The 14,566-nt window shown below is 42.4% G+C and overlaps 1 protein-coding gene across 1 annotated transcript in view; it reads left to right on the forward strand.

The window, feature by feature from the left end:
* The window catches only part of PSMA3 (proteasome 20S subunit alpha 3), a 143,583-nt gene that overhangs the window by 26,522 nt on the left and 102,495 nt on the right, over window positions 1–14,566 (forward strand). The window contains exons 4-6 of the mRNA XM_078660373.1: window positions 587–688; window positions 7,536–7,609; window positions 8,084–8,156. Of these exons, the coding sequence (XP_078516499.1) occupies window positions 587–688; window positions 7,536–7,609; window positions 8,084–8,156 (249 nt within the window). The remainder of the gene's footprint in view (window positions 1–586; window positions 689–7,535; window positions 7,610–8,083; window positions 8,157–14,566) is intronic.

Consider the following 14,566-nt stretch of genomic DNA (forward strand, 5'->3'; position numbering starts at 1 on the left):
CAGATCTCTTGACTGGGGGAGAATGTTTAATTGTTCCACATTCCATCCATCACTTGTGTGCCTTTTATATTATAGGTCATGCCTTAGCCCAAACCTGCATTAAAAAAGGTTCATTTTCACCCAAAAATAAGTACTGTAAAACTACAAATAGAAGGCTACCTTCCGTACATGACCTCTTACCCTCTTCACTTCACTTAAGTTGACAATCCTTAAACACTGCAAAATATGATTTAAAAAAATCTGAGACATGGTTGTCTTTGACTTTCAATGTAGATATGGTGTGTGTAGATATGGTGTGTGGCATAGCTACTTACAAGATTGATGTTTTTCTTGACAATGCTTTTGATTTGTGTAAACGAAAAAACTGCATTCTTTGAAATTATGCACAACCATCCCTTCTACCTGTTCCTTGATTCTAAAAGAGAATCCCTTAAAGTGCTGTAGCAGACCTTGTTGGATTTCTAAATGGAAATGTGTTTTTCACACACACCGTAGACCGTGTGGTTTGTTCCAAAATGTTGTTTGATTGGAGGTCTTTTGAAAGGTACAATTATGATGTTTCTTGTCATGGATTGTTTCATTTCAGGCAGTAGCTGGCCTCCTGGCAGATGCTCGTTCTTTGGCTGATATTGCAAGAGAAGAAGCTTCTAACTTTAGATCAAGTTACGGCTATGACATCCCGTTAAAGGTGAGCTGCTGTGATTTCCATTAGATTGCATGCATTTCATCATTTAGCCTTCTAAGTGAATATCAAGGAATGTGATTTACTATCAATAAAATGTATATTTCAGGGTTTTGAAATAGAAAGGAACTGTTGCCCATCAGCTCTAATGATGTTTGGTCTTCAGCCTTTTTGTAATTTAGTATAGATTTCAACGCAAAGAGTTCACCCTCCTGGCTGATTTAGATCTAGTTCTTTGGTCCTCATGAAATTTTTTATTATTATTGTGCACTCTTTTAATTTATTCCTGTGCTAAGTTTGGTACCTTCACTCTGAATGTGCATGCCTCCTTGGTGTGTATTCTGTCTGTCATGTGTGTATAAACCATCTTAGTGTAGCCAAGAGTTACTACTTTCCTGGACCCAGAGTGCACAGTTTTAAGAATTTATCATTCCTTGTAAACCAAATCGAATCAGACTTATTTAAACATTCATCAGCTTTTTTCTTTACTAGTATTCTAATACAGAGACCACTCCTGTACCTCATAAAAAAGAATTTAATTCACATTTCTGTGTAAGAAAGGAAAAAATTATAACACTCTTTTCTTATATGGTGCTCTATTCAAAGAGCAATCGGTCAAATGCATTTCGGGATATATTCCCTTCTTCATGGGATGTTCTGAATAACTAAAAAAAAGAAAATGCGACAAATTGGACTTTATCTCCGCAACAAACACTGTACGTATTCTTTGTGCCAAATGGCGACCATGCATATACCGGTATTATCTAGCCACGCACCCGTGGTTATTTCCACATGCAGAATATAATATAACTCTATCATTTATAGATGTGCCTATGGGTGATAAGGTAGAAAGGAGGAATGTGCTAAATGAAAAGAAATCTCCTTAACCGTCACTATGTGCTTAAAGAAAGAAGAAAGCAATAGGCTTTGTGAACAAATAGTACTAAATCCAAATTAACCCTGGCTGAGTAATCTCTTTATAGATGCCATTCACACAATTGTATTAAGAAACCATGAACAAAAACAAAACAAATAGGGTTCAACTGACTTACTGATTCTCTGTGCTGTACACATAACCTGATTTGAAAATCTGAAAAAAACTATAGTGATGCCATTAATCACTGTTGCTAAAGAAACATATTAGCTGTACCTAGTTCCAAAATCAGTCAGAACGATGATGCTGTGACCCACCCACTTTGCTTAAAACCTCTTTGTAATTCATACAGCGCATCTATGCTCACTCTCAACTTCACTGCATAACCAAAAATAATGATAAAGTAGAAATCAAACCCTTTCATCGGTATCTATGATCTATTTAGAAGAGACTGTGTGAATTCCCTCGTACTTTTATCCGTCCAAGCTGTCTCTATATCTCCATTGCACGTTTCGATTGTCATGACTAACTCGCCCGTGTTAAAACCACGCGAAGACAGCATTTTCTGCATTAGTCCTCAATACAGTACTACACAAGTGAACTTATAAATTCCCAACCACATTCGCCATTTTTAAATGTGTGGGTCTTCGAAAGCAACTCTAATTCTAACTCTAACAACATAGCTACTCTGATTATAATGGGTCTTGTATAATCAAAACCGAATGCGAAAAAATCACACTTAATAGGTATATACTCGCGTGTGTACACTGGCTAATGCGTAGTTAAATTCTGCTATAATCCGGAATGGTTTACTGTTCATAGAACTCTATAACCATCACAAGCCACCAGTGAAAATAAAATTAAAAATAACACAAGGAACAGAAGTGATAACCCATATTACCTAGTGAATAAGAAATAGTGAAAAATTAGTTTTATAGACTACCCAATTTTTTCTTATGAATGAAATACATGTCTTCTTCTGTCTTGGAATAATATAGCATGTGACACTTAATGATGTGTGTATTACATTATAAGAAACAACTCCTGTTGATTTTATCATTTAAACCTTTTGGAAACATTGTGTCAAAGCGTTTTATCCAATGACAACCTGAGAATGATTGTGTCCAGTCCAGTCTATTATTTGAAACCTTTAACTGGCATATAGTATGTCTGTATTCCGACCAATGTAAGGCTAAATTGGAATTGACGTTTTGCCAATGTATAACATTCCGCACGGACATTTAATGCTGTAAATCACGTTGTGCGAGTTACAATTCATTGAGTGACAAAGATTGACATCTCTCCTGATCTGGGGTGCGTGGTAGTGTTTCCAGTAATAACATTGTTGCAAAGAATGCAGATATGAAATTTTGTGGTTCCTGCCTCTTGTGTATTTTTAGGTGTGTTATTCGTGGTTAATAATTCTTTCAAATTCTTTGTTCTGGTATACTCGAAGAATGGTTTTTGAATGAATAACCCTTTCAATTCGGTTTCATTTAGCAATAATTCCCATCTTTGATTTATTATCTTTTTGATGGCAGAGGACTTTGTGGAATATTTTGATACAAGCACTAATCGGTTTGGTTTGTGTTGTTTTTGTAACAAATGTTTTCGAACCATTTTCATGACCTTTTCATCAGTATTTTTGAGCATTTTGGAAGGGAAACCTCTTTCCAGGTATCTTTGTTCAAATTCTTGTATGGAGTTTTTCCATGTGCCTGGATCCGAAGATATCCTTTTAAATCTTAAAAATTGAGAAAATGGTGGATTTGTTAGTTCTTTGGTACTTGCCATCATTTTGTAGCTCTTGACATAAGATCACCCGAACTACCATGAGAGCTGAGCCTTTAAGGTACATGCCAATCGGACAGTATTGAACAAGTTTTAAATGCTTGAACTTAGCCAGCTCTACTTCTGGAATTCTCATTGCTCTGCTGATAATTTTTTTCAAATTAGAGGCGGGGTTAGGTCCGATCTGAAGAATGGGCTTATAATTTGTTTTTATTTTACAGACATTTTTACAGTGAGTGTGTATATTGCAACAAGGGGCACATATGGGGAACATTTAAATATATTAAATCCAGCTTTCAAAACAAAGGGTTAAAATACTGTCTCTCTAAAAATCAGGGACAGGTTCCCCATCTCATGCCTTTGTGTTAATATCTATGTTACATCTTTCTTCTCCTAATTCCCTTCTTCTAAGGAGCCCCTCGCATTCTATTGACACTTTGCTGTATCTACACTATTTCAAGTAATTCCTACTCCCTTTACAATCTAGCAGGTTGCTAGGTGTCCATTGTCTCTTGCATGAAATCCAGCTACCTTCAACATCAGTCTGACCAAATGATGAATATCTGTGGCAAAAAATGCATATCTGGCATGCCTGTTCATGCTTCATTTTCTCCCCACTCCCGGATTTTCGCCCCACTCCCGGATTTTCTCTCTCTGAATGTCATTCGCTCCTTGTGTCCTCCATGTTGGTATCATTAATGTAAAAATGCCTTTTGCTGCCAAATTAATTGTTACATATTCTTTTGATGGTGCAGGCTACCTACCTCCTCCTTTTGATGTACTTTGCTATGGGTAGGTTACTGCAGCACCTGCCGTATTGGTACTTTACCCAACTTCTTAACTGGCTGATAGAAAAGTGGGATTACAACAGTATGATTTGCAGGAAAAGCAGTTTTAAATGAAGGAATATGGGAGGAAAAGTCCATGTAACAGTGAAGGGTTCTAATTTATTTGGATGGCACCATCAAAAAGAGCTGGGTGTCGGTCCAGATCAAGTACTGCTAGTGGACATCTTGATAGGTGGGAAGGAGGTCTGCAGCAATTTCCTTGATGTATTTACTGACATGTTGGGGCTATTGAAGGACTACCAACCCAGTTAAAACCAAAGGCAAAACCGGTGGCACATAAAGCAAGACTTATTCCTCAAATGATGCATGCCCTTTTTAGGAAAGAACTGGACAGACTGCATACGTTGGGGGTTAATGAACTGGCAGAAAGCTCACAACGGTTGGCTCAGGTCATAGTGAGCAAATCCTCAGGGAAAGACCTAAGACTGTGCATAGAACTGAGAGATTTAAATGCTAACATGTGGGTTGACAGTCGCCCCCACCCCTGCTTTCATGATGTCCTCACCCTAATCAAAGATGCTAGCTGTTTGTGTCTTAGACCTTTCGTCAGCCTACCACCAGGTGGAGCTTAACCCTGGATCATGTCACCTCCCTTCATTTGTGACTCCCCTGAGTGCTTTCCAATACAGGTGCATGCCTTTCAGTCTGCCTCTGAAGCGGCTGCATTTCAGAGAATTATGCTGCATGTTATAAAGGAAATACCTGGCACTCTTTGTTTTCAGGGCGACATCCTGATCCATAGCAAAAACATAGGGGAGCACAACACTATGCTTAGGGTAGTATTAAGCAGATTAAAGAAGGCAGTGCTTACCTTAAAAAGGTATAAATTCCAAATAGGTGCGGGGTCCGTAGAGTATCTAGGTCCCACCATATCTCACGATGGGATCAAACCCAAATTGAATCTTGTGGAAGCCATTGAGAAAACAGCAGCCCCCACCAACACCGAAGAACTCCAATCCTTCCTGGGACTCTCTGAGTACTATGCTAAATTTGTGCAAAATTATGCTAGAATTGTAGAGCCCCATAGGAATCTACTAAGAATGAAGGTCCCATTCCAGGCCTTGTAAAATTTACTCGGCAATTGCAATTGCGAGTCAGATTTGATCAGGTCGAGCTATTTTTTTAGAACCTACTAGTCGGTTCTGGGAGTGAACTTAAAGCTGGAAAGGAACAGGTGTTCTGTTCATTCGGAAAGTGAATGAGCAATAAATATACCATTAAATCTTGTTTTTTTCTGGACATATTTGCAGTCTGTTTTTTCAAGTGAGCTGTCTGAAGATGTCTGCTTTTTTCCAACACAAAACATTTAAAGTAAATCTATAAATGGATAGTACAAATATTTCAAACTATATTAGGAACTATGAAAGCACATTTTTTTGTAAATAAATGTGATCCAAACAAAGATTTAAATAGGAACAAAACAATTCAGAACACCTTACTTGGTGATGTGCAAATGACACGTATTTGCAGAAATTTGATTTCCAAACACTATATAATTTTATCAGTAAAACCACGTCAGTAGGAAATTTTGTGGCCACTTCAACATAAAATCTACTGATTGCAAGTGTGCTACCACTTCATGCTTTGGTTATGCATTTATTAAAAGTGATAGTTTTAAAACATGCTTTGAGGAACATTCCTGCATCTCCCTAATGACAATGTTGTTAAAGAACTAAGAGGCAAGTCAGGTGTCATGTGTATCCTATATGTGCCTAGATTATATATATATATATATATATATATATATATATATATATATATATATATATATATATATATATATATATATATATATATATATATATATATATACATGCAAAAGTTGGGTCTGTTGAAATCAAACAAAAGGGTTTTTTGTGCAGCAGACAAGCTGAACTCCCATATTTGAAAGTGCGCTCGTATGTGGTAATGAAGAAAATGCTGGCTCAATGAACTAAAATATTTTCCCATGATCTAATAATTTGAAACCAGTTTGTGGGTCAAGAGCATTCCAACTAGTTAGAGTAGATTATTTAAGTCACTAGACCTGCAGGTCTAGCGAAACTTTTATGATTTTTCGAGGCCTGCATTCAAATGGAGTGAAGAGTACCAGTCTTCTTTCAGAGTGGTCAAATCTAGCATAACCAAAGCGCCTTCTCTGGGCAGGTTTGACTCTAGGAAACCCACAGTCTTAACCACAGACGCCAGTAATAAGGGTGTAGAGGCTATTCTTACACAGTGGGTGGATGGGAAGTAGCAGGGGGTGCCTTCACATCTAGAGCCTTAAAGGGGGTAGAGAGACACTATTCAATGGTGAAAGAGGCCCTTGCATGCTTATATGCGGCCAGACATTAAAAACAATTCTATGGGACATACCTTGCACCATCAAAACAGACTATACCTCCTTAATGTACACCTTCGCTACCAAACGTTCAACCAGGACCACTCCCAGGATATCCAGATTGGGACTCGAAAAATCCACTTGCTATTGCGTGCCAAATTTGATCAGGGCAAGATATTTTTAGGGCCTACTCGCCCTTTCTGGCGAGCTGAAAATCCTCTAACTTCAGTCACAGAAAGAAAAGTAAATATAGGGAGACATTTATTTTTGACCTCTCACTCTGAAAGACGAGCAAATGTGACAAGATAACAAGATTTGAAGGCATCTTTATTGCTCACAAAGTGAATATCAATAAAGATGCCTTTAAATCTTTTTGGACCCACCAGCCCCAAACATTAGTGCAAACCCTAGCTTAAATTAAGTTCTGCATACATGATATGATACAGCAACCCTCACCATTCATGAATATATTGTAGCGTTGCAGCCTATCATCCCATTTCCTAAGGTATTCTCAGCCATTTCTCTCTGAGCCCAAACATTTATTTTGCTTTCCATGTGGCCTGCCATTGTTTACTTAATCCTCTTTGAAAACATCCATTATGAAAACGCAGTATTTGGGGGGATGAAAGCTTTAACTTTTTTTTTTGCGGGAATGGGTCTAAGAGTATGCATGTCTGTAGCTTGTGATGATGCTGTATCTGAACTGTGTGTTAGTAATTACACAAAAGTGAAAATATTTGGCTTTGCCAGTTCTTGTTTCCTTTTTGTGTCTTGTGGTCTAGTCTGTCTTTTAAATACAGTTGGTGAACTTGCAATGTCTTTCTTATTTTTCTTATTAATTATTGTAGAATATGCCTCTTACAACTGTGTTCTTCTCTATCAAAGAGTTCTGCGTAATGTTTAAAAAAAAAAAATGTAACACCATGGGTTTAGTGGTAGATAACGTTCTGTGTTTCATGCTTTGCTCTTTCAAGTTGTGAAGCAGCAATTCTTGATTTTATTTTCCCCTTTTCTTAACAGCACCTTGCAGACAGAGTGGCTATGTATGTACATGCCTACACACTGTACAGTGCTGTCAGACCGTTTGGATGCAGGTATATGTTTTGATGGGCTTGGCTAGTGATATAGAATTTGAGTGGGAAACGGATGGCAGGCATAATACAATATACATTACTCAGATTAGTGCTGCACACTTTTATCGTTGTTTGGATGTGATAATTGGTTATGTTCTCTTTAATTGGTTTGTAAAGAAAATGAGCACTTTATAATAGTAAAGTCCACATAATACCTACTTCCTAAATACACACTAGTGGAAGAGTCCGTTACCATGTGAGTTATGTGAGAACAATTACTTTAAATCATTGTTTTTTTAGTTTTAAACGCCTAATATAGATACCTAAATGGATTCGTAGGTGGTTTTAGTGTTAAGACATTCATTAAAAGTGTTCACAGTTTATTTCCATATTCTACAGACGGCATTTCAACCCCAATTCTCTCCTGAACTCACACTGCTTTTTGCAGAAATAGAGCTTTGTTGTGAAAAGATAATCTCTAGTTTCTTCTTTCAGTTTCATGATGGGATCGTATAATGAAGATGATGGCGCTCAGCTTTATATGATTGATCCATCAGGTATCTCTTATGTGAGTATTGTTATATTGCATTTCCATATTCACACTCTTAGTTTTGTCTTAGGTTAACATTTGCTAGATAAAGATAAATTAAGACGTCTACTGGGGATCGGTGAGTTCTTGGTGCTGCTGTTCCTCTGTTTTTATTTCTCGCTGTTGCAGTACAGAGCACTATTTGTACTCTGTTTTACAGTTTGTGTTCATGTATATGCAGGGCGTACCTCTGAAGATATTCTGTGTTGTTTTTCGCTCTTTAATTTGATGCGGTTGAGCATGACATCAGAAAGGAAGGAAGCGATGGTGGTAGGGAAGTTAACAGGGAAGAAATATCAGACTTAGAACAATTTAAATCTATATGCTTGGTGGTATGGGTAGATTCTTCAGAGTTGTGTGAAATTCTCCGGGGCCGTGTTACATAAAGTGCCCCCGAGGCGCACAGGGAATTTGCACCTGCTTTACGCACCCCAGTGGCACTTTGGCATTTCAGAAGGGGCCACAGACGCTTGTGCTGCCCCTTCAGTAATACCAATAGTTATGGTGCACAAAAAGTGCCAGCGATATCTTCAAGGAGGCTTTCCCTCCTTTGCATGGGTGTGTGCCCCATGCAAAAGAGGGAATCTCTTTGCCTCTGCGCCCGTGCCATATTACCGACTGCGCAGAGGCAAGCCCTCAGGAGGCTCACTGACCGCCATCTTTCAGGTGGTGCACTGTAAGTGCACCTCTTGAGAGCATCCCTCTGTAGGGGTAAAGGGGGTCCTATGGACCCTCCAGACTTTTGCAGTCACTGCATGCAAGGGGATCTCTATTCCCTTTTAAAATTGAAACAGTGAAACACGGAGTGGCTTAAAGTGCGTTGCATGTGTAATGCGGGCCTAAATGTCCTCAAAGCAAAGAGAAAAAGAAGAGTTCCAAAGCAGCCTTGATATTGCCGAGACTCGCTCTCTCCATTTGTACCTAAAACGGCACATTGTCAGATAGTACTGGAAAGTCGACCCTAAATGTCTTCTTCTGGTGCTACTGCGTGGAAAGATCTAAAAAGTATTTAACCGCATGCGTGCGGGCGGAATTCCGCCCGTACGCTGAGTTTTTTTTAATCGCATGTTACGTGACGAGCTGGGCTCGTCATGAGCGCGCGAGGAGGCTACCTCATGACGAGCCCAGCTCGTCATGAGCGTGGAAGGGGTTAAAGCTAAGCATTACAAGTCCATGTGAGTCCCTGCAGAGAGTCAAGGTCATTTGAGAGATTTTTGTGCAGGGACAGAACTTTACATCTTGAGTGCAGGTAAAAAACAATTATTTAAACCATAGCAGCATGACAATATAGAAGGATATCACAATCCACAATAACTATGATCAAGGTGCAGCTCTACCCAATGTAGTTTTCACATAGTAGTTCTTTTCTAATTGATTAAGGCATTTTCATGTGGTAATGTGATCTGAAGCCTTATTAAAAGTTTCTATTGAGTTTGTGTTTTTTCTCAAAAGTAGCAGAGAATTATTAACTATCTGCCAGTGACTGTCTGTAGTTATGACCTCAGAGGGAGCTTTTAGGTTTTGTCGGCAGCGATGTTCTGATGGCATGATATGAAAAGGTTACTGACTTGTAGTCCTAGGGCCACATGCATGAACACATTTTCCCATAGACACAGAATGGGCAAACCCCTTTGATGCATTAGGACCATAGTTCAGAATCATAAGAATTCTCAATGAACTCCTGTACACCCTAATAATTCAAAGCGGTGTACGCAGACCCCAAATCACTTTTTAAAATTATTTTTTTTAACACCTTTATTTGCAAACTTAAGATACACACAGCTTACAGCCTACAACCCCATGGGCCGGCAGCGCAAAACATAGAGAGTTAGGCAACAAAACAGTTCGTTATTACACAGCCAGTATGCCGACATCCCAGGGGTCCGGCGGCGTACAATATCCTGATACAAACAAAAAAAAATCAACATGACAGTCATCGCACGGTCCGTGTAATCAGCTGTATTCCTCGGCGTCTAAGGAGCCTATACCATAGATAACGTGTCCTAGAGCAATTGCAGTGGAGGTGTGTTTTTTTTTTTAAATAGTCTGTATCAACCCTAATCTGTGTATATCCCGCTAAAACTACCACCCCCCCCCCCCCAAAGAGAACCCCAAACCTACCCCCAACTTAGAAAAATGGTTCCTAGGCCCGCGTGCCGGTTATATGACTTGTTACATGACCCGCCCTCTTCTTGTCTCTTCCTCTATCGTGCACCCTTTCTTGTAGTGAATGGGTACGTCACCCCATCTTAAGCTGCCCCGATCAGGGATGCCACAATCCTCCCAGGGATATCTAGCCTCGGGTTCCAACCTGTCGCGGGGGAGTAAAGGCAATGGGATCTACTCCGCGACTAACTTATTCCCTCCCGTCGGCCTGTGAGTCTGAAGTGCTCTCTCTATTGCTCCTGTGGGCTTGAAACAGACTCAAGAAATTCTTCGGACTGCTCGTAGGGGGGAGCAGTTCACTATAGTGCTCCGATTGCGTACAACAATACAGCATGTCTCGTGCCCACCTTCTCTTTGTCGGGAGCGGGCCACTCATCCAGCATTGTGCCACTACTCGACGAGCCATCAGCATGCCCATGTCGGTCAGCCGTCTAATCGCTACTGGTAAACCTCTAGAGTGACCAAGCAACGCCAGCGCAGGCTCAGTTGGCAATTTTACTTCCAGTATTTCTCCCAGCTCCGCCAGTACCTCCACCCAGAATATATGTATTCTAGGGCAACTCCACGCCAAATGGATGAAATCTGCGTTAGCCGCATGACATCGCTCACACTCAGAGGACTGCCTGAGACCATAGCGGTACAGTCGCTCCGGGGTATAGTACACCCTTTGCAAAAACTTAAAATGTATCAGCCGGTCGACCACTTAGAGACAGTCGCTTGGTGCTCGCGCAACAGTATTTCCACATAGTGTCATCTATAGTGATCTGCAAATCTCTCTGCCATGCGAGTCTAGCTGTCGAGGGTTCCTGGCCACGGTGCGAGGTGTTCGCTTTGTATAGGTGCGTTATCAGTTTTTGTGACTGCGCCGTTTTGACAACGAGGGTGAGTTCCGGCATCTCGGGTGGCTCCTCCAGTTCCGGACCCAAAACATCTTTCAACGCACTGCGAACCCTGTGAAACTGAAAGCGCTGAAGCAACGAAGTTCCCTCTGACGCGTGGGCTAGTTGTTCCCAAGTTCTCGCCTTGCCGTCTGCAAAAAGCTCGCCGGCTTTCTTAATTCCAAGCCCATGCAGTGCCTATATTACACCCCTCTCCGTGAGAGGCGGCAGCCATAGCGCTGAATTCTACAGCCATCAAGGGGGGAGTACAGTACGGTACCATCCTTGGACTTCAGCAGTGCGTTCCACGCATGTCGTGTTGCAGTGATCGAGTCCAAGACTCCAGTCCTGCGGTCCGCCGGGGTGCATATCGTGGCCGGCAGCGGTAGTGGGTCCACAAAAAGCCTCTCCATACGCACATGCGGTATGCTTGCTTCTCCGTGAATCCACATGTGTAGGTTGGCGGCCTGTGCCACTCTATAATATCGTTCCAGGTCTGGAGCTCCCAGGCCTCCCAGTTCGTACAGGAGCGTGAGCGTGAACCATTTCACCCTTGGTTGCTTCCCGCCTCAGGCCAGGCAGTTTCTGAAGAAAGCCTTCGATAAAACAATGGGTAAGTTATTAAAGAGAAACAGGAACCTAGGCAGCACCACCATTTTCATTATGGCGATACGGCCCATCAGGGATAGCGGGAGTTTGCACCATTTTTCGATGTCATCTTCGAGTCTACTATACGCTACCCCATAGTTCTCGCGAAACAGGACTTCGGCATCCATGTGAATCATAATGCCCAGATAATGCACTGGGTCCGTAGACCAGTGCAACGGGTATTCCATGTCGAATCTCTCCGTAACTGGGGTCAGCGGGAACACCACTGATTTTGTCCAGTTTATTTTAAGCCCAGAGAGCGCACCAAACCGGACCACCTCCCTCAACACTGGAGTTAGGTTCACCTCCGGATTGCGCACATAAAGTAACGTGTCATCAGCATAAGTTGAAATTACAATTTTATACGTTGGGAAGCTTACCCCTCGGTGCCAATGATACTCCCTTAGCGCGCACGCTAATGGTTTCGCCACCAACGCGTACAGTAAAGGCGAGAGTGGGCAACCTTGTCTTGGACCCCTGCTTATCTCAAAGGGATCAGATACACGATCACCTATTCGTAGTCTGGCCGTCGGCTTCCAGTACAATTCCCCGATCATTTGTAGGAACGGCTCACCCAGACCTAGCCTCCGCAGGACTCGCAACATGAAAGGCCACTACACAGAGTGGAATGCCTTCTCCATGTCCAGGAAAATGGCGACAGCCTTCACGTCCTGCCTAACATGCTGTATGGTCCCCAGGACAGTGCGGATATTGTAAGTAAGATTCCTCCCTGGCACAAAGCCGGCTTGCTCCGGGGCCACCAGCTCAGGGGCCAGTAACGCCAGTCGTGTGGCCAGTACCTTGGCATAAATTTTCGCATCCACGTTTAGTAGAGACAATGGTCTGTACGAACCACAAACATTGGGGGGCTTGCCAGGTTTCAGTATGGTAACTATTAATGCCTCTCGCATCGACTGTGGCATGCTGCCCTCCACACACACGTCATCAAAGAGGGTAGATAGATGAGGGATCAGTTTTTCTCTGAATGCCTTGTAGAACCCCACCGTCAGCCCATCCGCCTCTGGAGCGCTGTGCGCACGCATACTGTCCAATGCATCCGATATCTCATCTTTTTGTATCGGGAGCATTAAGAACTCACATTGTGAATTCGTTAAGAAGGGAAATTGTATGTGTTCCAGATAATCATCCATATGTGCCTCCATATTCTCCGTCCTAGATGTGTACAGCCCAGAATAGAAATCCCTAAATTCTTTCAAAATCTCGTCATCTGTCGTGACCGTGTCCCCGGTAGACGTTTCCAACTCCGACAATTTTGGAGTGCACCTGCTATTTCGCAGCATCTTGGCTAAGAGAGAGCTGGGACGCTCGCTCTCCCCGTACGTTCTTGCTGTTGCATATTTCCCCATGTGGCAAACTTCCCTGTCTGCTTCCTCGTCGTCTTAATGTCCTCCACTACCGTGGGATTGGGATCATTTAGCTGTTGCTCTTCTAATTCGGCTAGCTGTGTCTCTAAATAATTTAAGCGTTGTCGTATTGATTTTAAGATACTGGAGTGCTTTGACATGGCTACACCGCGTATATATACCTTGAACGCCTCCCAAACAGTTTGGAAACTGTCTACTGAGCTTATGATTATTTCAAAGAAGGAATCAATCTCTACTGCCAACTCCCCCCTGAAAGTTTCATCTAGTAGCGAGTACGGGGGAAAGCGCCATGTGAAGGGTGGAATCCGAACTAAGGGGGACTCCAGCACCAAGAGGATTGGCGAGTGGTCTGAGAGGGTACGTGGTACAACCGTACATGAGTGTATGTATCTGAAAACTGAGAAAGAGGCCAGCCAGTAATCGATCCTGGTGTGTATGTCGTGATATGCTGAGTAATGCGTGAACCCCCCCCCCCCCTACCAGAGTTCCTGCCGCTCCATACAGGTCTAGCGTTAATAACTCAGCTTGAAGTGCCACAGCCGCCGCCGTGGGACTGCGCAGAGGGCCTGAAGACCTGTCTATATCCGGGTCCATCACCAGGTTGAAGTCACCACCCCAGAGCATTTGCGCAGTGGAATAGTCTCGGCAACACCTCGCCAAATTCTCGTAGAAGTCTGGGGAGTCTTAATTCGGGCCATATACATTTACCATAATAAGATCATGCCCCTTCCCCATGCATCTCGATATAAGATACCTGCCCTCCGTGTCTGCTTGTAGCAAACCCAATACCAGCTTAGATCTAGGATTTATCCATGTCAGGACCCCCCTTGCGTGTGTTGTGAATCCAGCTACTGTGGCGTTACCTGATAGACCCCGGCATAACAGCATTTTGCTCTGGAGCGTAAGATGAGTTTCCTGTATAAGAGCTAAGTCAATGTGATGTCTCTGTAAATAGTTCAACACTTTCCTGAGTTTCCGATGGTCGTTTAATCCCCTCACATTCCAAGTGAGAGCTCTAAGGGTTTCCCTAGAATCTCCAGAGTGCACCTCAGTGATATGTGTCATCTGTGCCATAGGGGCAAGCCATTGATGCAAGTTGTCTCAATGCAGCGTACAGTCCCCACACTATCAGGCGGAACCATCAATAACATTTTGAACAGTTCCCCAACTCCCCCCTCCCCCACCCACAGCAGACCCACCCCAACCTAGTCCATATGAAGTCTGTCTAACCCCCCCCCCCCCCACCCCCCGAGCAATCACAACCCCCACTATGAACACCATCAGAGCACCCATGCTTAACGCACTGGGGCCA

This window comes from Lissotriton helveticus, chromosome 9, assembly GCF_964261635.1.
Source record: "Lissotriton helveticus chromosome 9, aLisHel1.1, whole genome shotgun sequence".
Classification (NCBI taxonomy): Eukaryota; Metazoa; Chordata; class Amphibia; order Caudata; family Salamandridae; genus Lissotriton; species Lissotriton helveticus.